General features: G+C 37.0%; 1 protein-coding gene across 1 annotated transcript; it reads right to left on the minus strand.

Moving 5' to 3' along the window:
• Positions 1-242: 242 nt before the first annotated feature.
• On the minus strand, positions 243-22,985 carry LOC125234555 (nose resistant to fluoxetine protein 6-like). Its single transcript, XM_048140839.1, has 13 exons — positions 22,648-22,985; positions 15,168-15,307; positions 12,894-13,212; positions 12,029-12,137; positions 11,052-11,136; positions 9,949-10,115; positions 8,313-8,391; positions 6,561-6,664; positions 5,298-5,471; positions 4,461-4,611; positions 2,619-2,805; positions 1,747-1,889; positions 243-780 (listed from the first exon to the last, which is right to left on the minus strand). Exons 1-13 carry the CDS (start codon positions 22,712-22,714, stop codon positions 613-615), a joined length of 1,893 nt encoding a protein of 630 aa, XP_047996796.1. The 5' UTR covers positions 22,715-22,985; the 3' UTR covers positions 243-612.
• Positions 22,986-24,441: the final 1,456 nt, after the last annotated feature.

Genomic DNA, 24,441 nt, shown 5'->3' on the forward strand with positions numbered 1-24,441 from the left:
AAAAGTCGCCTGGTTTTCGAGATTTTCACACTTTTTAAAATTTTAGGTAGTATTAAAATTTTAAAAAGTGTGAAAATCTCGAAAACCAGGCGACAGGCCTTTTAACCACCAAGAGGGCACCTTATACTGGTCCAGAAAATCGAAATTAAGGTTTAGTAAAAGTCGCCTGGTTTTCGAGATTTTCACAATTTTTAAAATTTTAATACTACCTAAAATTTTAAAAAGTGTGAAAATCTCGAAAACCAGGCGACTTTTACTAAACCTTAAAGTCGATTTTCTGGACCAGTATAAGGTGCCCTCTTGGTGGTTAAAAGGTTGTCCATTAATTACCGGGCACCCGGTATATATAGTCCTCCATGTCGTATCCGACAACGGCGACCTTTACAAATTTCTCTGATGAGCACGTATATGGCTCGCAAAACTAAACTTCGTTTGAAGTATTCGGTCGCACTGTGCGCAATAAAGCTGCCCTTGTTATAATTATGTATATGCGTAGGACAGTTTAGGGCGAGACTTCCGTCGCTGGCGCTTTTGGTCCAGGTTCTCCAGTCGAGTTTCCTCAAAGGCAGTTACAACTATCTATCTATCTAGCTATCTTTGATTAATCAGTGACTAAAGCTTTTCATCAATAGTCTCCTTGTTAGCCTTAGTTTCCTGGGCAGGTCTGGCTTGCGGCACAAAGGTCACCTTGACCAGCTCAGCGAGAGGACTCTCCACGGTGATGAAGAGGGGAAAAGCGAGGCTGTACGCCATGCAAAGGCATGATAGGAAGTTGGTCAGCTGTGGACAATGTGCAAGATTCGTCAATTATATTAATAAACACATGCGGGAACCTTACATATGACTCTGTTGTCTCAAAACTAAGCGTAGTTAAGTAGTTGGACGCGATACACGTACTTACAGATACATTTATACCTACTAAATAATATGTACATAAAAAACAACAATGATTCAGGAATAAATATCACACAAATAACTATGAAATTCCCGTAGTTAAAATGGTAAATCTATACGGGGGGATTTGATCACACAAATAGATGACCTTACCGGGATTCGAACCCAGGACCATCGATCCAGAGACTTGACCATCAGTGACCGTTCACAACCCACTAGCCCTTTGTGTTGGCGTTTAATTTTTACCACAGTTGTTAAATAAGGGGTTGAAAGAAAACGAAACTGTGACATTGCAGTGACAGGTTGCCAGCCTCTCGCCTACGCCACAGTTTAACCCATATCCCATAGTCGCCTTCTACGACACCCAAGGGAAGAAAGGGGGTGGTGAAATTATTAACCCGTCACCACACGAGCAACACAAGCACACTTATTTGCCAAGAGTGGCACTGAAACTTGAGTAGTTTCATGTGCTCTGCCTACCCCTTCATGGGATACAGGCGTGATTGTATGTATATGTATGTACAGTTGTTAAAGAATTGATAAAGTCAGTGGGCCGACCCTACATTTGAGTCACTGGGTGGATAATTCCTCGTGTGGACGGCGTGGGTTGTGGGTGCGGTTAAGAATTTAACCACCCTCTTCCTCCCGTGGGTGTCTTAGTAGTCAACTGTTGGACATGGGTCCAATTGTGCTGAGAGCGATAGGCTAGCAACCTACAACGCAACGTTGGACAATATACTTCGTTTTCTTTGAACCCTTTTGCTAAGAGTGGTAATGTATTCTGCTCTGCCTTGAGATAATTTGCTAATAATTATTATTGAGAATACGGCCATAATTATGACTGATACTTACCAGCCAAAAGACCCCAATAGGCACCAATTCGTCAACATTTCCAGTCCCAAATCTCAGAATAGGGATATGCACCAGGTAAGCGAAGTAGGTGAGCCGCGAGATTCGGGCCCATCCGCCCCAGTTGAGAAACGCGCGGAACGGTTCTGAAAACAATTCATTCATGAAACATTCACAACTATATTTTATTCATTCATATATGGATTTGACAAGAATACTATAGTAATATCTTTACCTATGATATATGATACAAATATGAAATATTATGGAATTTTTCTGCCGCCAGAGTGCAGCACTTTAACATGCAATAAACTATGAAGTAGCTTAATACATTTTATGGTTTTTAGAAAAGTTTTTTACTGTGACATTTATGCATCAAGGCGGTTTCTGTACAATGGCCTACCTAAAGTATCAGTGCCCGTGTCAGTTGCCGGATGTCCTATTGTCAACAACTTCTGAGGATGCCTGGTAGAGGCCCAACATGAATCGAGTTTTGTATTTTTGGAGGCGGGTTGTTATATTTATTTAGGTGGGAACATTAATTGCATTTATATTTAAAACACGCTGCGTAGAGCAGACAGCCAACTGTCCAAGCAGGGTCTCTGTTGACTAACTAGCACCTGACAGTAGACGAGTGGAGAAGGAGGCTGGCGCAAGTGGACTAAGCAGGAAAGATTTGGAATCAGCCGCCCAGGATCGAGAAAATTGAAAGATACTTCTAAGAGCCGTATGTCCCTAGTGAGGGATAACAAGATCACATCATCATCATCATATCTAAAACACGCAAGCAAGTGTAACGAGTGAGCACTGATTAACTAGCACGTCACCTATTCGCGGATTAGCAAAATAATCTTCAAGGTTTTGACTATACTTACTGTCAACCTTTACGATGGTAAGATATATGAATACAGCAGTCGCGAAGCCGAAAACAAACTTGATGGCGCTCGAGTAGACGACTCGAACGGCTATCGGGATGACGATGCCGTCGATGTAGAACACGTAGCCAACAAGCACGACGCCAAGCATCATGGGGAAGAGAGACCAGTAGAGTGGCAGGTATTTCTGGAAGAAGACAAATAAATATTATAGGGACATAGGTACGAGTAGCCGATGCAGAGACATGAGATTTATGCAGATACTACAAAATGTGTACCAAGAGTTGCTAAGCGGTGAAAGTGAAACACAATTGAGTAGAGTAGAGACTCCAAAGACATAGGTATTCTTTAATAGTAGTAATAAGTTCAAAAAATATATTAACACGTTCGCGGACGCGTATTCTATAGCATACGTTTTTGTACTCCTTCTGGTGACGCGTATGCTATAGAATACGTTATTTGGTTTGAATTTCTGCGTCTGTTTGCTTAGTAATCTTCTTGTTCACAGTATAATATTATTCACCAACATTTCCTCTACCATTCACTAGAATCATAGTATGCATACTGCAACATTACATAGTTTTATCGCAGTTAAAAAATATGCTGTGGCGTCACAGATCGAGTTCACCTTTTTGTGACGCGTATGCTATAGAATACCTCTTTGTATGGAAATTTGCGCAGTAGCCCCGCGAGTGTCACCGGGAGTTGGCCCGTGAAATGTGGCCAAATTTCGAGCGCAAACGCAATTTTACGGATTGTTTAAAAAATCATAAGTAATTATTTTTACAGTTTATATATATTTTTGTGTTGCGGTTTTGTTAACAAACATGTCCACTGTCGTTTTATAATAATACACCGTGATTTTGGTTACGATAAATTAAGAAAACCGAAGCATGTATACACATATTATTTGAGTAATTTCCTTCGTACTTAGTCATTGCTTTGCTCATATAATTGTGAATAAACCCTATTTCTGGTTGATACTGACTGTTTACGTTAAATTATATCTTTTTGAGTGAATTTTGTTGGTGTTTAACTACTTGAACTTGGTTTAGATGCTTGTAAAATAGCATATAAAGCTGGGCGAATCATCGCGTAGTGAGAGGTAGTGGATAAGTTCTACCCAGAAATCATCACACCAAATGAAGGCCTTTAGCACCTATACAACAGCAGGTTTGAACAAACATTATTCTAGTCTCAATGACGAAACGGGTGACTACAGTTCTGACGAAAGTTAGGTACTCCAAAAGAGTGTGTAGGAGATACACATTTAGACAATTCTTCTTGTACCAAAAAACTCTGTATTCGTGAACAAGCTTTATACTTTTATTTGTGGGCATCATCCCCGCAGCCAGAAACACTAAATGTTTTATTTGATATGATTCTACAGAATGAATCTGCTGTATCACCATCTATGGATCGTATGCTATAGCATACGGTGTCACATAAGATCACATTTTAACTCTGTATTTTGTCAGGTATGCTATAGCATCCGAATGCTATAGCGTTCCTCGTCACATAATAACCCTAATATAAGCTGTCTAAGGACAGGTATGCTATAGCAGTCGAAAAATTCCCATACAAAATATTGGTGTCCCAGAGGGGTGACTGAGCGTCCGCGAACGTGTTAAGATTAATATTAGGAGAATCCAAAAGCTGATCAAAGGCCATGTATTAAAACATATAACAAATAAAAAAATGCATTAACAGTTCAGTTATGAAAAACAGGGTTCAAGTCGTTCAAGACTGTCATTTGGAGCTTGAAATCAAGGAATCAAATTTTCAGGAATTAAATGCAGACATTAAGCTTTTTCTCCCATACCTCTTCAGTTGGGACATTACCTTGAATTTCTTCGCTCCCAAGTCACTGTCCTTCAAACCATAGACATAATAGGCCATCGCTAGTCCAAGACCATAGCAGACGAGGTTGGTGTGCCCGCGCTTGTACAAGTTGTTGAACGTCGGGTCTTTTACGAAGAAGTTTATTGCCACTCTGAAACGAAACATGTCATTAATTTAAAAGAAGAATCAACCTGATAAATACAGGATGCTGAACATGTAAATGTTCCTCCAAACAACAGGGGTAACTCTACTACGCAGTCTACTATATAAAAATTAATATCGACTCAATCAAACGGCAGTACAAAACGACAATCTACAATGTCATCATTTGTGTTTCTCTTTTGTTTTTGAAATTTACTCTAGGATTCCGTTTGAAAAAGGTACCTGCTACAACTTGAGCAGTTTTAATAAAATAAAATAAGTAAAACTTAAACTAAAAAGGTAATAAGTAAAACTTAAACTAAAGGTTAGGGTTATGAAAGTTTGAGAAATGTCTGATTTCAAATACTTAAATAAAATATTATATACAATGGTTGACTGGTAGAGAATGCCTTATGGCGTTGAGTTCACCGTTTGTACTCTTTTTTAGAAATTCGTGCAATAAAGTAAAAAAAAATATATTTATCACGCAATCAGCAGTAATACACACTGCGGCATGTCCCATGATACGGGCAAGGACAACATCCGCTCCTACGTGTTGGCTTCGGCCCCGCGCACGCCTCCCAAAGGTTCGGAATACCATTGTTCCGTGGTGGGAAAGACATACGTTACACTGCGGCAAATGTTTAAATCGATGTGAATCCAAATTGAAAAGGTAAATAAAATAATGGTCCTTACTCAGGCGATATAATGAGCACAGCATGCAAGTCCTGGTAGTACGTGTGAACGGCTGGAGCGACCAGACCTACGGCCATGACCACGCCAATGGCCATCTTTCTCACGCGGTTGCTGTGCAGCACGCAGAAGACCAGGAGACCGACAATGCTGAGCTGGAACTCGGCTCCTAGGTACCTGGAATATTAAAAACATTTTTAGGAATCGTTGTCAACACTTGAGATGAAATTCCTATCAGTGACGCCATTCTGCTCGAATCCGAGCCAAGCGTGTAATCTAAGTCAGGCAACAAGCTATTCTGATCAATTGCGTGATGAAGACTCATCAACCAATCACGTTTTAGCATTCTACTAACGTACACTAAGCGAACCAAAGCAAAGTCGACAGTTCGGAATGATGCAAAACAATTTTTGAAATAAAAATTTAAGGATTTTATTCAATGTGCTCTGCCGCGAATAATAATTGAAGTGCCTGACATCAATCCTGGCAATCCCATGATTTGGAAATAATGCCATCTAGCCTTCCAACCGAAAGAGCAAACTGGGCCCTATTTGGATTAGTTAGCCCGGTTTCCTCACAATGTTTTCCGTAAACAGAAAGCGACTAGAAATACCATCTTCCACATGTCGAAAAAAAAATGGTATGCGCCGGGGGTTTGAACCCGCAATATCCAGATGGAAAGGTGCACGTTCTTACCGCTAGTCTACCAGCGCTTCACTTACTTCTTTGTCTTGACTATTTACACATCCTTATGTTATGCTAGAACTTATGTCACAAAAGTTAAGTTATAAGTATATGGATGCTAAGCGCCATATCCGAAGTACGCAACCTAACGGCTTAGCCACGACATTGGTCTAAGCGCGACAGCGGCGAGCGGCGGCCATACATTGAAGCGAAACACAGTGATGGGACTTTTCATTCGCACGTATGGCTGCCGCTCGCCGCTGCCGCGCTTAGACCAATGTCGTGGCTGGGCCGTAAGCCCTCCTACACGTATACCCGCAACCCGTCTGGACAGCTCCAATGCGCAACGTGTGACCGCATCTTCAAAACCAAGTTTGGGTTTGCGAGCCAGATCAGAGCAAGCATTCCATCAGCCGGACAATAATTGTTAATGGAGTCGCCTTTGTCGGATACGACAAGGAAGCAAATGGTGATGATGATGATGATGATGATGATGATGATGATGATGATGATGATGATGGTGATGGTGATGGTGATGGTGATGGTGATGGTGATGATGATGATGATGATGCTAGAACTTACCACGCATGAGCCATGCATTGCGAGTTGTCGATATAGTTATGTATGTACAGCAGATGTTGCCACCAGTCCCGGTGACAGGCTTCTGCTTCTGACGTCACGCTTTTCTGTAAAATAAGACAGATATTTACAGTATTGAATAAATTCCGAGGTAAACTAGATTTTTCCCGCGGCTTCGCACGCGTACTAAAAGTAATCTTATTCAAACGTTTAACGTGCAAATAGTTTCAAATTCATCATGTTTCCCCATACAAACTTTGGACCCCCAATTCACCCCTTTAGAAGGTTTTTTTTTTTTTTTTTTTTTAGTCTATGGCACCATGTCCCACTGCTGGGCAAAGGCCTCCCCTTCCTTTCTCCAGTCCTCACGGTTTGATGCCCGCTCTTGCCAGTCTCTGCAAAATACGTCGAGGTCGTCCCGCCATCTCTTCTTTGGTCGTCCTCTGCCCCGGCTAATTTGCGGTAACCACTCAGTCGTCACTTTGGCCCACCGTTCCGGGTGCATCCGGCATACATGCCCTGCCCAATCCCACTTAAGTTTGGCTGTCTTAGCACTTTTAGAAGGTGAATTTTGAAAAATCCTTTTTTGATAGTTCTCCTCTACACCGTAAATGGAACCTACGTGCCAATTTTGGAATCTCTAGGACCCGCGCTTTCGGCTGTGCGTTGATAATATGTCAGCCAGTCAGTCAGTCAGTTTTTATATATTTATAGAAGATTAAATTATCGTATTTTACGTAGTCACACAAAAAAATATGGTTTAGGTACCATATTTTGGTCAGTCTCAGTCAAAAATCACTGAGACTACTATTGTTGACTAACCGTTTCCGAGAAAAAATTGATGGTAGTGGATTATGGACTACGTGTCTACACAACTAATTATTCACTGTAAGTCATTGCTTGGGTAGGTATCTATATTGTGCCAAGTATGTTTGATGACATGAAAATAAAATTGAGGACATCGCGATGATATGGCATATATTATTATATACATGAATATGAAGCTGTAATTTATGCACTGGAAATTTTTATTGCTACCATGTAACTTTTCTGCTTTTCACATCACCCATGAGGAAAATGTATGCACGAAATCGTTTTAAAATGTCATTGATGGCGTTCAAATAGCCTACAACTTAGTCGACAGAAAGTTGCATACATCCCAAGTATTTTCGTTGCGTTAATATTTTCTACAGGCTCCATGAAATCTTTGAACAGAAAAGTGTTACTTTGATCTCTCATAGCAGGAATGAGGAGTCGCATTTCCAAATAGGTGATGTTATTATTTTACTTGGTCTAAGCAGTAGCGTTTATAGTTCCTCATGTACACTATCACTGCCTTACTTGTGTGTTTCAATTTGTTTCATGTTCACTTCAGATATAAATACCTAAAAGATTTCCATAAAATAACCCAATATTAACCCTACTATGGGAACAAATCAAATCATTTTAGCAAATATTTTGATTTTGTGTTTTTAAGTAGTCACACTACTATATATGTATAAATTAAAAAATCGAAACAAGATGTCATATATCAAAGATAAAATAACGGACACCACCAGTGGCGAAGCAATCCGGGCTAACGCCATGAACCCCTAGGCCACCCCGTCACAGCGGAAGCCGTCAAAATTTATCTTCTATTTGCCATCTTCATTCATTCATTATTTCATTTTCATTTTATTTTCATTTTTTCTTTAATATAATTACATCTTGTTTCGATTTTTAACCCAATACTAAATTAAACATTAACGTACTTACCAAGTAAAATGGACCAGCACTTAAATGCCTCATCCAGGTCATAACAAAGAACATAACTAGAGCGTAGGGTGGAGTCAACCTGAAAAACAATAATAAGTAAATAAATAACTGAGCTATACACTGTGAAATTAAAAGGACCTTTCAAACTTTGCATACTTACTGACTTTTGAGGTCATAATGATCAACTTTTACTATGGGATCAATGCTGAAATCGCAAAGAATTTGGCTGTCTCATACATCTCGAATGACATGATGCCGCTCATTTATAAGGAACAGCCAAAATTTAAGTGAAAAATTACTTCCTTGGGTCAGACGAACTCACGGCTTTTGGATCGATGTTTCTAGCGTATGGTGGAAAATTCTGCTAGCTCGGTTGAAATTTTGATAGCTGCTCAGTTCAGCGCTGGAGTATCGACCCAAAGACACTTTTATTTTAAGCCTACTGGTATAGATTTTAGACTGCTTGTCAAAAAGCTAAATAATTCAAAATGTATTCCAATAATTGAGCATTTCTTTTTTTTTTCGCCACTTTTATGAAGTGTGATATTTTTGAAAAAAAAAAATGATATTTCTACTCAGAATTACTAGCTTTTTCAATCCTAGTACCTAGTTAAAAAAAATGTCCCATACGATTTTTTCTTATTTTGTTACCATTTTCCGTACATGTTGTATGGGGTAACAAAAGAGGAAAGTAACAAAAATGTATAGAAATTCTGGGACACTTTTTGTCTCCCAGTGAGATTGAAAGTACTCGTGATTCTGAGTACAATTGACCTAAAATTCCCTAAAACAATCAAAATTTTTTTATTGGCAAAAAAAAAGAAATGCTCAATTGCAGGTTCCTTATACTGAGTTTAAATTTTTAGGTCCCGTATTGGCCAGAGTTGATTACTGTTAATTGTGATGGACACATATAAAGATGTAAGTACAATATAAACATCATTCATTCATCGTTCATTTACTTTCCAAGCTATTCGACTGTGGAACTCTCTCCCTGTTGAGTTAAGACTTTCTTAATCTATTGCCTCTTTTAAATCAAATCTTAAAGAATACTATCTTTCCCTTCCTTACATTTTATGAATGACACTGTTGTATGTTTCTTTATTAATATTAAACCTTTTTATGTATGTATTTATGGATGTATGTTTATGTATGTTTATGGTTATAAGGTGTACTCGGGTAATTCCGAACGTCGAAAACCGTCGGCAAATTCCGAAAAGGGACCCTTATTACTATGGAATCACGGGTGATTATCATTTGAATTTCGGAATTTTCCGACGGTTTTCGACGTTCGGAATTACCCAAGTACACCTTATAACCATAAACATACATAAACATACATCCATAAATCCGAGTACACCTTACTTATTTATGTATGTCTATTTGAATGAGTGTTTTGTATTGTTAGGTTGTATTTAAATTGTACTTCTCATATTTCTTAGAGCCACCTACCATATATTCTGATTATATTAACTCCAGTACCCAAAGGTTGTCTGGAAGAGATCGCTCTTAAGCGATAAGACCGCCTGTTGTTACCTCTGTTTAATTTGTTTTGTTTACTTGTACATTACTTGTAAACTATGTGAGGTGTGCAATAAAGAGTATTGTATTGTATTGTATTGTATTGTATTCTCACCTCAGCCACCTTAAAAGTATGCCTTTAGGCAGGTTCATGCAACTAGGTCGGCGTTTTTGCTCCGACAGTAGAATATTATACGCCATCAGGAAACCGGATAAAAGAAAGAAGGTCTGGACGATCAGTGTCCCGCCGAAGAACAGGTGAAACGGAAAATTATGGTATGTCTGCAAGAAAAAAAAATCATCAATGTTTTTTAAAAGCGTAATTCCAGGTTCCAACGAAAGAATTAAATTAGCTCCTCTCTGCCATGATCTTTTAACGTTTTGAAGTTCATGTATACAAGTGTCCTGCATCAAAACGCTGCATAGGATGCTGCACGCCCTGTCGAACTCAGGGGGCGTAGCCGAATGGCATTGCTGCGACGCGAAACGCCACCGAAACGCCGCAGAAATGTAGTCTGGCTCTGTCGCGCCAATAACGCAAGAGCGATAGAGATTGATAGCTATGAAAGAGATATTATCGTGAGCGTTTGCGCATTCGGCTACGCATACAGGCCTTAAACTATCCTCCTTGCGTTATCCCGGCATTTGCCACGGCTCATGGGAGCCTGGGGTCCGCTTTGACAACTAATCCCAAGATTTGGCGTAGGCACTTGTTTTACGAAAGCGACTGCCAACTGACCTTCCAACCCGAAGGTTAACTAGGACTTATTGGAATTAGTTCGGTTTCCTCACGATGTTTTCCTCCACCGAAAAGCGACTGGCAAATATCAAATGACATTTCGCACATGAGTGAAAAACTCATTGGTGCGAGCCGGGGTTCGAACCCGCGACCTCCAGAACGAAAGTCGCACGCACTTACCGCTAGGCTACCAGCGCTTCCAAAAGTACTTACACTACTTTGAAAAAATCTCATTCATCTTCTTTCAATGAGAAGACAAATATTGTAACTATAGGTATGTTTGAGCTGCATGTAGAATTACTTTGAGTAGGAGTGTGAGATATGAGATTGTTTCAAAGTACTAACGATCTTTTGGGACGTTTTTCACTTTCTCTACGCTATCAAATAACGTTTTCTAAAACGTCAAAAACTCAATAAAGTCCTGAATTAAACATTACATAGTGTATAATTGGAAATATTGGAATGCATTTTTATCTTACCTCTTCCATAAACTGTGGAGTTTTGCCATTCAAAAGACTGGGGATAGGCGAATGACCACAAATCACCAGAACTGCAGTGATTGTTCTGTAAGAAGAAGAGACAACATTATTTAAGTAAATATTTAATACACAATAGAGATCTAAGGAAAATTTAAAGAAATTCTGATCAATGCAACATAAACTTTTATTTTTTGGGTTTAAGACAAGGCCAGCCTTGCCAACTATGTACATATTGCTCAGAAAATTCATTAGTGCATATATGTGTACAGTCTCCTGGATTCCTGGCAAATTTTTTGTGCTTTTGAATTTAGAACTTTGTTTTATTTTTGTAAAAGTTATGTACCTTATGTACTTGTACGAGGGCACCAGGACCCAGGAGGATAGTGTAATAGGAATGTTACAATTTATAAAACGACAAAGATTTACGAGTAAACCTCACACTTATTTTACATGCACCTGTGCCTGTATTTAAGACGCTACTTTCAATTTGGGAATTTTAGTTAAATATACTATAGTATTATTAACTATATTTATCGAAAAAAAAAATCCATTCACAACAACTCAGTTAAGAGATATTGCCAAAAAATCTTTAAAATCGAGTATCCGCTCTCGAATCTTTTCTCCTTCAAAACTTAATCAATCGTAACAAAATTTGAAAATCTGAATAACAATGAAATAATCTGTGACGGACCGTTTAGTTTTTTTGGCTCATTGTTACCAACTTTGAATACCACACCTTTTTTTGCGCCATAATCAATAAGGCCGTTTTTGGAAATTTTTGATGGGCTCTAGCGTCTTTAAAAATAAGAATATCAAAAAAATCAAAACAGTCTGAAACAGACAAATACAATAATAACCTGTGTTGAAAAAATCATTGCTCTATCTTCAAAAACCAGGGAGGAAATAGTCGAGAGCGTTTATATGGAGAATTTATCCCTGTATCCTCTTAAATTTAACTTATTCAAGTTTTAAATTACCTGAAGCTGTGAATGGACTTGATCCTTTGCTGCATGGGGCTAGAACTGCCTGGGGCGGCCAAACGCTGCCAGTTCTTCCTTACAGAGAAGCATAGAAGACATCTGCCAACTGAAAAGCAGATTTTTATAGATGATTATTTTTGCCCACATTTAATTATTTTATAATTTAGGTACCTACTTTTAACGAAATGTGGAAAACATAATCGCCAACAAACTGTTTTACAGTTTGGCGTAACTTTAATTAGGTATATGCTTGTGTACATTGTCTTTTTGTTAAAAAAAAAAAAAATTTTATTTGCCAATTCGCTAATTTACTTTAGTTTTATTATTATTTACCTACAGTTTCATGTTATGACTATTTTGAGGATGCATTAGATACACAATTACACATAACGTTTATGTGTCAGTAAATAAAAGAACAGAAAGATGAAGGCTACAGTTGTGCTGAGCGCTTGCTGAGTTTCTTTGATAAGTGATGCGTAGCTATTGGTTCTTGAGAAACTTATCCTACGCTACGCATATCACGCATATTATTTTGATAGGATTTACATACATAGTTCATATTAAAAATCGTACCTCGATTTTTTTAGCGCCACCTATTAAATACTATCATAACTGCATCACTGATGATGCCTACAAAATTTTTTTCATCATGATTTTAAAATAAATAAATATGTCATTTGTTCTTATAAAACATAAAAACACGCAAAAATAATTGAGGAAAATATGGCCACTTCCAGGCTGCGAACAGCGCCTTCTAGTTTTAAGCCTAAAAGGCCCATATATTTCAGGGGTACGCATTTTTGTATGGGCTTTGTCAGTCCAGTATTAAATCGTTCTTGATTAAATATAAGTATCAACTTACCGAACTTATCCTTGCCAGACTCAAAGAAGAAGTCATAAACACTCCCCATAACATTCAGCCCTATAAAACTTAGGACAACCAACAAGAATGCATAATCCCCACTGTCTAATTTCAACCCTTTTGAGAAACTCTCGCAATAGGCTTCGAAGACTCTGGCGGTCAGACGGTAGTCTCTGGTCAAAGTCTCGTTGAGACAAGCTTCGACCACCTCGGTCAGGTTTGTGGAGGCCTCCATGTGTTTCGCACATGACTTCTTTGGACAGATACCCCGGTGTATGTGGGTGTGGTCGAAATGGGTTATGGTGTTTGCGGAGTATTCCTGTAAAAAAAAAGGAATTGTCGTAAGACAGTAAAGTTATGCTAACATTGAAATAATTTTACGGTTAAAAGAACCGGCTAACCACAAAATTTAAATTAAAAAAAAAAAAAAACCCCGACATAATGCACCAATTTTCATGAAACATGGCTAAGAACACTCCCGGTTAATTCAGCTTTCAAACAAAAAGAACTAAATCAAAATCGGTTCATCCGTTCGGGAGCTACGATGCTACAGACAGGCACACACATAGACAGCGTGACACGCACACACACAGACGTGTGGGAATATTTAAATGATCAATATTAAGAAAGACATGCTCAACAATCAATAAGTCATCATCAAATCCGCATCATTTACTACCCGATCGTACAATAAAAAATAAAATAAAAAGATATTTATTTATCAACACAGCACGAAATGGAAATGTAAAACTTAGTAAGTAAAATTACAGATATGCAGTAAAATGGATGGACCAATAAACTTAAATCTAATACTTATCTAAATAACTACATAGTTTACTAGCTAACCCGGCGAATACTTCGCTGCCAAGGCGATGTAAGTACTTATTCATTAATAATTACAATGCTAATGTAACGATGAATTTTAGTTGAAAAAAAGTCTGGCGAAATGATAATTCGACGTGACCGTAAGGTCAAGTGTAAACTTGAAACGATTTTGACTTAATGTAATACTAATGAGCAAGTAGACACTTAAAGACTAACTCCCTTATTCATAAACGTTCACTAAAGTTATCAAGCCGATAAAGTTCTTTTGTCCCTTTCCGACGTATTGGTGTGATAGAAAGGGACAAACGAACTTTATCGGCTTGATAACTTTAGTGAACGTTTATGAATAAGGGGGTACGACGACTAACTCCCTTATTCATAAACGTACTTTAAAGTTATCAAGCCGATAAAGTTCGTTTGTCCTTTTCTATCATACCAATACGTCGGAAAGAGACAGACAAACTTTATCGGCTTGGTAACTTTAGAGTACGTTTATGAATAAGGGGGTTAGACGAGAGAACTATAACCCCGAAGTCCGGAGTTCTAAAGATCAAAATAAATTCCAATTTTGGACTGCAATAGTATTCCCAATTTAACATTGCAAAAATGAGTCTGGTTCATAGGAAGCTAAAGCGGGTTCTAGTTATAGATGTTTTGGTAAACAACTAGATAAGATAAGATAAGATATCATTTATTGCAATTATAGGTGTACAGGACGGTTACATAATATAATAGGTGATATTTTAGTAGGTAGTATCACCACACCACAATAAAATTGGCCTGTCAGGCGTACAATATTTGTTTACCTAAATCTAGATTAACTAATATTGTCTTCGGTTACCGCGACAGTTACTCATGAAATAAAACTATGGAAACGGATTATGTCGCGTATAATGAATTTACAATTCATCCCGAAGTTTCGAACACTTTACAGCATTCGTGGTCAACGTGTGACTGAGGAAAAAATACAATGTGCAAAAGCTACCCACATACAAGAAATATTAATGACCATGAATAATATAGATTTTTAAGGCAGGTTCACACACTGTTAATAAAGCTAGTTATACAAGATTACAACAACTAGATTGACTATTTACAATTTAACAATTGACAACTGAGCATTTATTTTTTTTGCCAAATTTTTTTTATTGTTTTAGGGAATTTCAGGTCAATTGTACTCAGAATCACGAGTACTTTCAATCTCACTGGGAGACAAAAAGTGTCCCAGAATTTCCATACATTCTTGTTACTTTCCTCTTTTGTTACCCCATACAAAATGTACGGAAAATGGTAACAAAATAAGAAAAAATCGTATGGGACAATTTTTTTAACTACTAGGACTGAAAAGGCTAGTAATTCTGAGTAGAAATAGCATTTTTTTTTCAAAAATATCACACTTCATAAAAGTGGCAAAAAAAAAAAGAAATGCTCAACTAAGACTAGACTTACCACCAACGTGCGAAACAAGGGGTCCGACAGATTCCCATACAGTTGAGCGCTGACGAAGCAATACGCGTCCCCAGGAACGCGCATGCATGGCGCATATTCGTCTACCTTGGTCAGTTTTGGTAACGCATCGTACTCCTGGGCTGAAAACAAATAACAGTACTACATTTATTTATTTTTCATCACCCGCACTTTAAATGTGCTATTGCACGCAGTAATGTTTTAGATAAGCACATTTTACGTCAAAATGTTTTAATAGTTATTTGTTATACAAGGGGGCAAAGTTGTATTTTAACGCCGAGTGTGGAATTGAAAAAAGAGCAAGCGAAAGGATTCTATAGTTGAACCACGAGCGAAGCGAGTATTTCGAGAATAGAATCCTGAACTTGCGAGTTTTTTAACACACGAGAAGTAAAATACATTTGCACCCGAGTGTAACACAAAACTTTTCCCCTCCCTATAGCGAGGAAATTACAACGCAAAAAATGCGTTTATCACTGCTTCCAGTAGTTCCACAGGTGGTAAATCATCTTTATTACTAAATTCACCTACTTTTATCAATTTAAAAGCAGTTAATTTGACTTTATTCAAGGTCAAATTACTTTACCCACTAGTGGATAAAATGCGTTTTTACCCGCTGGTATTAAAGGACAAAACACGTGTTTCTGAGCTAGTGAGGGGAAAAAGAAATTATAGTAATGAAGTGATCGGTTTTTTGGATTCGACATGGGGTGAACGACCTCAATCATTATGTTAGTATGGATATGCCCCGGGAATCCGGGCTTAATGTTGTTAGAAAAGGCAAAAAAATATATACAATGTCCACAATGCCAAATGGTTTTATTGCTCAACCAAAAATATAAAGCAACAACATTAACATTATAAACTTAAACTAAAAATAGTACATAACGTAATAGGCCTTACTAACATGCGATTTCATAACCACTATAAATCTCTCCAACAATTTAAAAATATGAACTCTTTAGCTTTGATATTCTTACAATAAAATTTAGAAAAACAATTTAAATTTAATGTTCGGTTTGTATAAAATTAAAATAAATAAGTGTGATGAAAAACATTGTGCGTAACTCGGGGAGATGAATATTACAATCTCGAGTCTTTACTTACTCTCGTTAGTAATATTCAAGTTCGTCCCCTTGTCGCACAATGTACTATTATGTATTTTACGGTTTTAGTCACGTAGACGTAACACGTCAGCGGAGACTAGACGTTTATATACGTCTTTTATGTACCTAATTATCGATAATGTACGCAAAATTGTTTTTATGTTTGAATACTTTTATAAAACTATTTACCTATTTCGTTTTTAGGGTTCCGTAGTCAACTATTTTTACCATTTTGGAGTGGGATATGGGTTAAATTGTGGCGTAGGCGAGAGGCTGGCAACCTGTCACTGCAATGTCACAGTTTCGTTTTCTTTCAACCCCTTATTTTCCAAAAGTGGCACTGTAAAGTAGTTTCATGCCTTTCATGGGATACCGTGAAATTGTACATATTATTTATTTACATGGGATTTGGGTTAAAATTGTGGCGTAGGCGAGAGGCTGGCAACCTGTCACTGCAATGTCACAATTTTAGTTTTCTTTCAACCTCTTTTTGCCAAGAGTGGCACTGAAACTTGAGCAGTTCATGTGCTCTGCCTGCCCCTTTATGGGATACAGGCGTAATTGTATGTATGTATGTATGTATTTATTTACAACTCAAAATAGTTAGTTACTACCACAAACTACAAATTATAATGTTACTATTGACAAGACATGCATCATTACATAAACGTTGTCTGTAATTCGATTTCTTTTTAGCGGTAAGACCGCCTTGTAACTCTACATCACAAGTTGTGACTAACAGTTTACATAGATTAGTATATTTTGAACAAATAACACTTTTGTGTCAAGGTTATTTACTCGGAAAATACATAAATATCAATTTCCTAGAGTTTCTTACAATGGCCTCAAGTTGTTTGCTTGCAAATAATTGTCAACTTTGACCGACACCGTGATGACACATGTCTTTGTATTACGTGCGGCGACAAAATGTTTTTTTAAGCAAAGTAAATACTTTACGGCAGACATCAATACGGTAAGCTTCGAAAACCAGCGAAGGCCGAACGCCGAGCTCCGCGTAGGGCCGAAGGCCCGGAGCGTCCCTGACCGACGCGCCGGCGGACCGGGAAGTTGGAGCTTAAACACGAGCCAATAGTAAAAGTGGCTTAGAGAAACTCACAACAAGGCGCAAAATATAATATAGAAAGAGTTTTGAGAATGATTCACGGTTATCATCATCCTCCTTGCGTTATCCCGGCATTTGCCACGGCTCATGGGAGCCTGGGGTCCGCTCCGATTCACGGTTATCATTAGACTTATATTGACCGGGATATAGACCGAGATTACCTTTTTGATTTTTGTCGTGCTCCCGATATTGTATGGATAAAAAAAACATTTCAATTTTAAGTAAAAGTTACCTATCTAATTACATTTCTTATGTCCTATACTATACTCACCACTAGACCCCGGATTGTTGTCGCGATGACGTCACAATAGGGTGATTTGGGGAGTAAATGGACAGGTAGAACAAAATGATACATAAATTATATGATAAGATAAAAATGTATATTAATTTCACCAGAGAAAAACATAATTTCATTTACGGTACATCCAAAAACCTAAATTTTTTCATAAAAAAATTCCCAGTGAATTTATCAATATAATTTTTTTGGTAGGTATATAACTGCAAAACTTAAATTTCTACTGTTTACTAGAAGACGTAGCCTAACCGCAAGTCATTTAGAAAAACTATTGATCTGTTACGGAGAGTCTGTTAACGAAAGAGCAACGTCTATATTTTTTATAGGAAGTTTCGCAATAATATACGGTGTACCCTTGTTTCGCCGACAAACTTTTCATCGAATATCATTTCATCGACAACAAATCATCGAAAGTTTAGTTCGAGTAAAATTGTTTCGAGTAATTTTGTTTCAACTACTATTTATTTGAAATTTTCTTAGTTGTTATAAATACTATTCAACTAATATTTCTTCATCGCTGATTCGTTTCAAAGTACTTCAAATAGCAGAACTACAAAACATCGCAATTCATTTATTCGACGTATTATTACAAAACTGTCTTATTTGTCGTACTACACATTTATAGATGTTTTTATTCTAGGAAAATTCAAATTGTCGATTTCATCGTGGCACATCACATACGTCCTTAATTAAACTATGACCATTGGCTAAAATCCTATATTAGAGTAGGTTTAGGTTAGAAGTGTGATCACACAGAAACAAACGGCTTACCAAGTAGGTTTAGGTTAGGTTAGAACTGCGACCTTCACAATAACGAATGGCTTTTAAATTAGGTTTAGGTTAGGTTTGAACTGTGACCACACAAGAAAACAAATAGTTTACAGAGTAGGTTTAGGTTAGGTTCGACCTGTGATATACAAAGAAGCAAACGTATTGCAGAGTAGGTTTAGGTTAGGTTAGAACTGTGACCACACACAAAAACAAATAGTTTACAGAGTAGGTTTAGGTTAGGTTCGACCTGTGATTTACAAAGAAGCAAACGTATTGCAGAGTAGGTTAGGTTAGGTTAGAACTGTGACCACACACAAAAACAAATTGTTTACAGAGTAGGTTTAGGTTTGGTTCGACCTGTGATTTACACAGAAGTAAACGTATTGCAGAGTAGGTTTAGGTTAGGTTAGAACTGTGACCACACAAAAAAACAAACAGTTTACAGAGTAGGTTTAGGTTAGGTAAGAACAGCGACCCCACACACAATGACGATTTTTCTTTAAAGTAGGTTTAGGTTAGGTTAGAACTGTGACCAATCAAACAGTTTACAAATTGTAAAATTTTAGGAAAAATCATAATTGAAATAATGTTATGCGTAACGAATTGTATTTAATGTAAAACAAAATGAAATGAAAAAACACGAAACGAAATACCGCGATATAAAGTATACTCGGAATAACTTATCTACGAAATAAAAGTCTACGGTTTGATTTTACTTGTATCGATTGTTCTACGATATAAACTGTCGATGAAATGAAATTATTTGAAACGTTGTCTTTGAAATAATATTCGAAGAAGTGTCTGTCGGCGATTCAAGGGTAAACCATAATATACAAAAAAAAAGTAACAATTTCGTATTCATCAACACCATAATATATGATATTTCATATCTTATCTTATCTAAATAAATCCGTATTAATTAATACTGTTCCATTTACTCCCCAAATCACTCTATTGTGACGTCATCGCGACAACAATCCGGGGTCTACTCATCACCGTTAAGAGATTTACACCCTGTATATCGTTGTCTGAGTACCCATAACATAAGCCTTCTTTATCTTAATGGCGTTGGGCCGGACACGTCGCTAGAATGACAGACGACCGATGGACTCATAGACTAACCACCTGGAAGGGACCATCAGGTACGAGAAAGCAAGGCAAACCCAAAGCCCGATGGACTGACGACATAGTAAGACTTGCTGGTGATCAATGGATGCATAAAGCAAACAATAGAGACGCTTGGAGATCACTAGAGGAGGCCTTCACCTTCGAGTAGCGAGGGGTTCTTACAAACCGCAATAGTTAAAAGTATTAGTATGTAAAATGTATTAGATTAGATTATGTAGAAATAAGTTTAAATGGTATTTTATCGTTTTATAAGTTGTAAGAAATATAAGGCTTTTTTATTTTATTTTTATTTTTATTTATTTTATATCGTTGTCTGAGTACCCATAACATAAGCCTTCTTTATCTTAACGTAGAACTCATTCAATCTGTGTAAGTCATGACTAAGTAGAGGCTCACAAATACCTACATCAGCCCCTCTAGCACAACTTGCCTTGTCGCGCGCGAGTCCATACTTGAAGTCGCGCTTGATGTATGGACACGCGCGCGACAAGGCAAGTTGTGCTAAAGTGTCTGACGTATATTAAGGAGTGGAATTCCTTGCCGGCGGCTATATTTCCGAGCTCATTATAACCCGGCAACCTTCAAATCAAGAGTGAACAGGCATCTTCTGGGTGAGCTCACTCCATCGTAGGCCACGTCTTTGCCTTTGGCTAGTCTGTGGCCAAGATTAAATAAGCCCATTTACAATAATAATAAAAAAAAAACATAATTTATAAAAAAATATTCTATTGTTTCCGAGGACAATGACATCACAAAACTTTAAGGGTTCCGTTATTGCGATTTAAGAAAACCTTTAAATAAGGTACAGAATAAGAACAGAATAAAATGATTTATTCGTGACAACAGAAATCACTTAAGGTGCATTAGGGTAATTCCGAAAGTCGCAAAGTAAAAATCACCATTACTACCATCATATCAAGATTCCCCTTTCGGAATTACCAACGCATTTCTGTCGTTCGGGATTACTCTAATGCACCTTACTCATAACACTGACTGGGACTGTTCGGAAAGACCTTTTTCAAAAAACTTAAGACAATACAGGAGGGGTCAATTCTCCATACAAACCCTCTCGACTATTTCCTTCCTGGTTTTTGAAGATAGTGCAATGATTTTTTCAACACAGAATTAGTAATAAATAGTTATTTATTTATTTTTTGATATTTTTATTTTTAAAGACACTAGAGCCAATGAAAAATTTCCGAAAACGGCCTTTTTCATTATGGCGCAAAAAAGGTGTGGCGGATAAAAGTAGATGATACTCAGTCAATTCATAGTCGAAAGCGTTAACAGACAATTTTTTTTCGATAAATCTAGTTAATATATTTAACTAAAATTTCCAAATTGAAAGGGGGGCTCCTTTCCATTGTAGCACTTTCGCTCCTGTATCGTCTTAAAATATTTTCTTTTTTGGATCCGTGGCTGAATATGGTGTTCCCACACTGGCTGTTTTTAAATGTTAAAAAAACTTATAACATTGTGTTACATGGACAGCGCGATGGTATTAAAATAAATAAAAAATAAAAATAAATAAATATTCGGGGACACCTTACACAGAATCAACCTAGCCCCAAAATAAGCAAAGCTTGTACTATTGTATTGTATTCGTTTATTTAGACAAACAGTCCATATTATTGTTACATTACGTTACATTATTTAAAATTTACAAATTACACTATTTCAAAATCAAAGCTATAAAATTCAATAATTAAGAAAATTATGATATCCCAGTATGATTATTGTAAGAAAATTATGATATCCCAGTGCAATTAGTTTTATTGTTTATAATTAATTTAAAATCAAACTACACTAAAACAAAATTAAATTCGAATTAAATTCAAAATTTCAATTTTTTTTTTTTTAATGAAATGGGTAAATTTCAAACTATGGGTGCTAGGCGACAATATACAGACTGGTATAGATAGATACATACTTACACTTACATAGGAAACATCCATGACTCAGGAACAGATATCTGTGCTCATCACACAAATAACTGCCCTTAACTGCATTCGAACCCGGGACGCGCGGCTTACACGCTAAAAATTACACATTAAAAAAAAAAAAAATGCTGTCCTTGTCACGCAGGGTATAATATACTACGCGCGCGCCCTTCCGTAAAAAACGCTTTAGAGGCATTCCACGAGACTGTCGCTTACGACATGCAATTTTTCTGATACTTTTGAAAACGCTTAAGAAAGCAAAATTGTGCCTGACAACCTTTCATGACTTGGTTAATAAATTAGCATGTATTGTATCGAGCTTTTAGGATTTGGTTGAAATAGCTGTAAAGCTGTAATACAAGTCAAAAGCATTTCGTAAGCGACATTCTGTTAACCTCTTTGAGACCAGATATTCCTAACGATGGGTTTATTAGGGGGAAATTGACAGGATTCGTACTATAGGAGGCTTTGTAAAGTGGCAATATTATTATATTGACTACTATATCAATATTTCGCTAATAACTAATCACAATACGGTCGCCTTGAGAGGCTGTTTTTTTTGCTGATCACTAAATAATTGAAACGACATGTAAACTTTTCACATGGGCCATTTTTTTTTTAAAGTTGTGAACCCTACTTTTTTTGGATTTGGAAAATTTTATGGGGTTTTCACCCAAAATCGCGAGCTATATCAATCCTAATAGGAGAAAACAAGTGTCCCAAGGTTTTTTTCCCATTCCGTTACCATTTTTTCATACATTTTGTATGGCGGTAACGGAATGGAAGATTTGAAAAATGTATGGAAATCGTGGGACATTTTTTTTCTCCTATTAGTGGGGTGGATCGAAAAACCTCGCGATTCTGATTATGAATTGCGTGAACAATACCCATGTTACAAGAAAAGTGGGGTGGAAAACTTTGAAAAAAAAAATGGCCAACAGGACAACCGTGCCTCTAAAAGGAAGTCTTCATAAACATGGCGCGGTTGTCCTATGTAGTCCTGCACTGAATTTCTTTTTTTAATACTTATATATGTATACATAATTAGTAAAGTACTTACTTAAATTTCTAAGATATGGTATGAAGGTACTATACTTACGAGTCAGTTCATATATCACCCCTGAAGCGTGCTGCAACACTATTCCAAACAATATTATCCGTAACATTTTCACTTCACTTGCTTCTTACAAAAAAAAAAAAAACTAAATACCTAATTACTCTTCCTGATCTTTCAAAAACAACACATATCTTATTTTGAATTTCGAAGCACTAAATTGACTTGAATGTGACGGTGGAAAAAATGGGACAAAGTGACGGAGTTGAAAAATTGCGAATTTCGAAGCACTCAATTGGCTTTACTGTGACGCGACAAAGTATCTGCGTTTGCGCCGTAACGGCAAAAATGGCGACTGACCTAACACCCCTCTCTGTTATAAGTGTTGATATTTCTTTACGCTGACCTGGCACTGACGTGATATTGACTTTAGGTGACGTCTGTCTAATTTTGCGAACTATTTCCATTGGAAATTTTTGGTAAAATACAGTATGTATTTTAAAGTGGACTGACATTATCAGATCCTGTGCTGCTATGGGAAAGCAGTATTAGAAAACCTTTCCTCGATATATATAACATACGATATAATATATCGTATAAGTTAACAACCAAGGCATATGTATCATATTATTGAACTTTGCTCTCATTTCACATTTATGTTTTTGATGAGATGTTCGTTTTCTTGCAAGTACTTATTATAATACATACATACATATCCTTAGCCTGTATCCCATAAAGGGGTAGGCAGAGCACATGTACTTCTAAGTTTCAGTGACACTCTTGGCAAAGAGGGGTTGAAAGAAATCCAAATTGTGACATTGCAGTGACAGGCTGCCAGCCTCTCGCTTACTTATTAGAATAGAAGTGAATAAATCGTCATGTCACCAGCATCCTTTGTTGGTACTATCAGCTGCAAAAGTGCATGGCGAATTTGTCAATAAATTCATTCATAATTTCTCTGATAGTACAATGCCTCAAGGGCCTATTTTAGATATTAGCTAGCTTTTAAGTTTAATCTTAGTTTCTTACATAACTATGTAAATATGTTAACTAACTAACTATTGTGGCTCAGTGATCCAAAGTGAATCTTGGCCTCCGATGTTAATGTAAATAAATCATTGTCATTGTGTTATATTATAACACAATGACAATGATTTGTGTTATATTATAACACAATGACAATGATTTATTTACATTAACATCGGAGGCCAAGATTCACTTTTACAATAGTTAGTTAGTTAACATAATTTACATAGTTATGTAAGAAACTAAGATTAAACTTAAAAGCTAGCTAATATCTAAAATAGGCCCTTGAGGCATTGTACTATCAGAGAAATTATGAATGAATTTATTGACAAATTCGCCATGCACTTTTGCAGCTGATAGTACCAACAAAGGATGCTGGTGACATGACGATTTATTCACTTCTATTCTAATAAGTAAGCGAGAGGCTGGCAGCCTGTCACTGCAATGTCACAATTTGGATTTCTTTCAACCCCTCTTTGCCAAGAGTGTCACTGAAACTTAGAAGTACATGTGCTCTGCCTACCCCTTTATGGGATACAGGCTAAGGATATGTATGTATGTATTATAATAAGTACTTGCAAGAAAACGAACATCTCATCAAAAACATAAATGTGAAATGAGAGCAAAGTTCAATAATATTATGATACATATGCCTTGGTTGTTAACTTCAACGAAAAAAGAAGTGAAATCTAAATGGGTGCCAAGTTCAATGGTCCGTCCTGAAATTCATTTATAACAACATAAAATATCATTTCTTCATATTACTTAGGATAATATATTGTAGTCTGAGGTCTGACTTGGCGAGTTCTCATA

The sequence above is a fragment of the Leguminivora glycinivorella genome, chromosome 16 (genome assembly GCF_023078275.1).
Source record: "Leguminivora glycinivorella isolate SPB_JAAS2020 chromosome 16, LegGlyc_1.1, whole genome shotgun sequence".
Taxonomy (NCBI): Eukaryota; Metazoa; Arthropoda; class Insecta; order Lepidoptera; family Tortricidae; genus Leguminivora; species Leguminivora glycinivorella.

Excerpts from the sequence above, each read along its gene's own strand:
- LOC125234555 (XM_048140839.1), bottom strand. The coding sequence starts at position 22,714 with ATGTTACGGATAATATTGTTTGGAATAGTGTTGCAGCACGCTTCAGGG. Across the intron at positions 15,308-22,647 it reads GGTGATATATGAACTGACTC|CCCAGGAGTACGATGCGTTA; the intron begins GTAAGTATAGTA and ends ATTTGTTTTCAG. Across the intron at positions 1,890-2,618 it reads TACCATCGTAAAGGTTGACA|AACCGTTCCGCGCGTTTCTC; the intron begins GTAAGTATAGTC and ends AATTGTTTTCAG.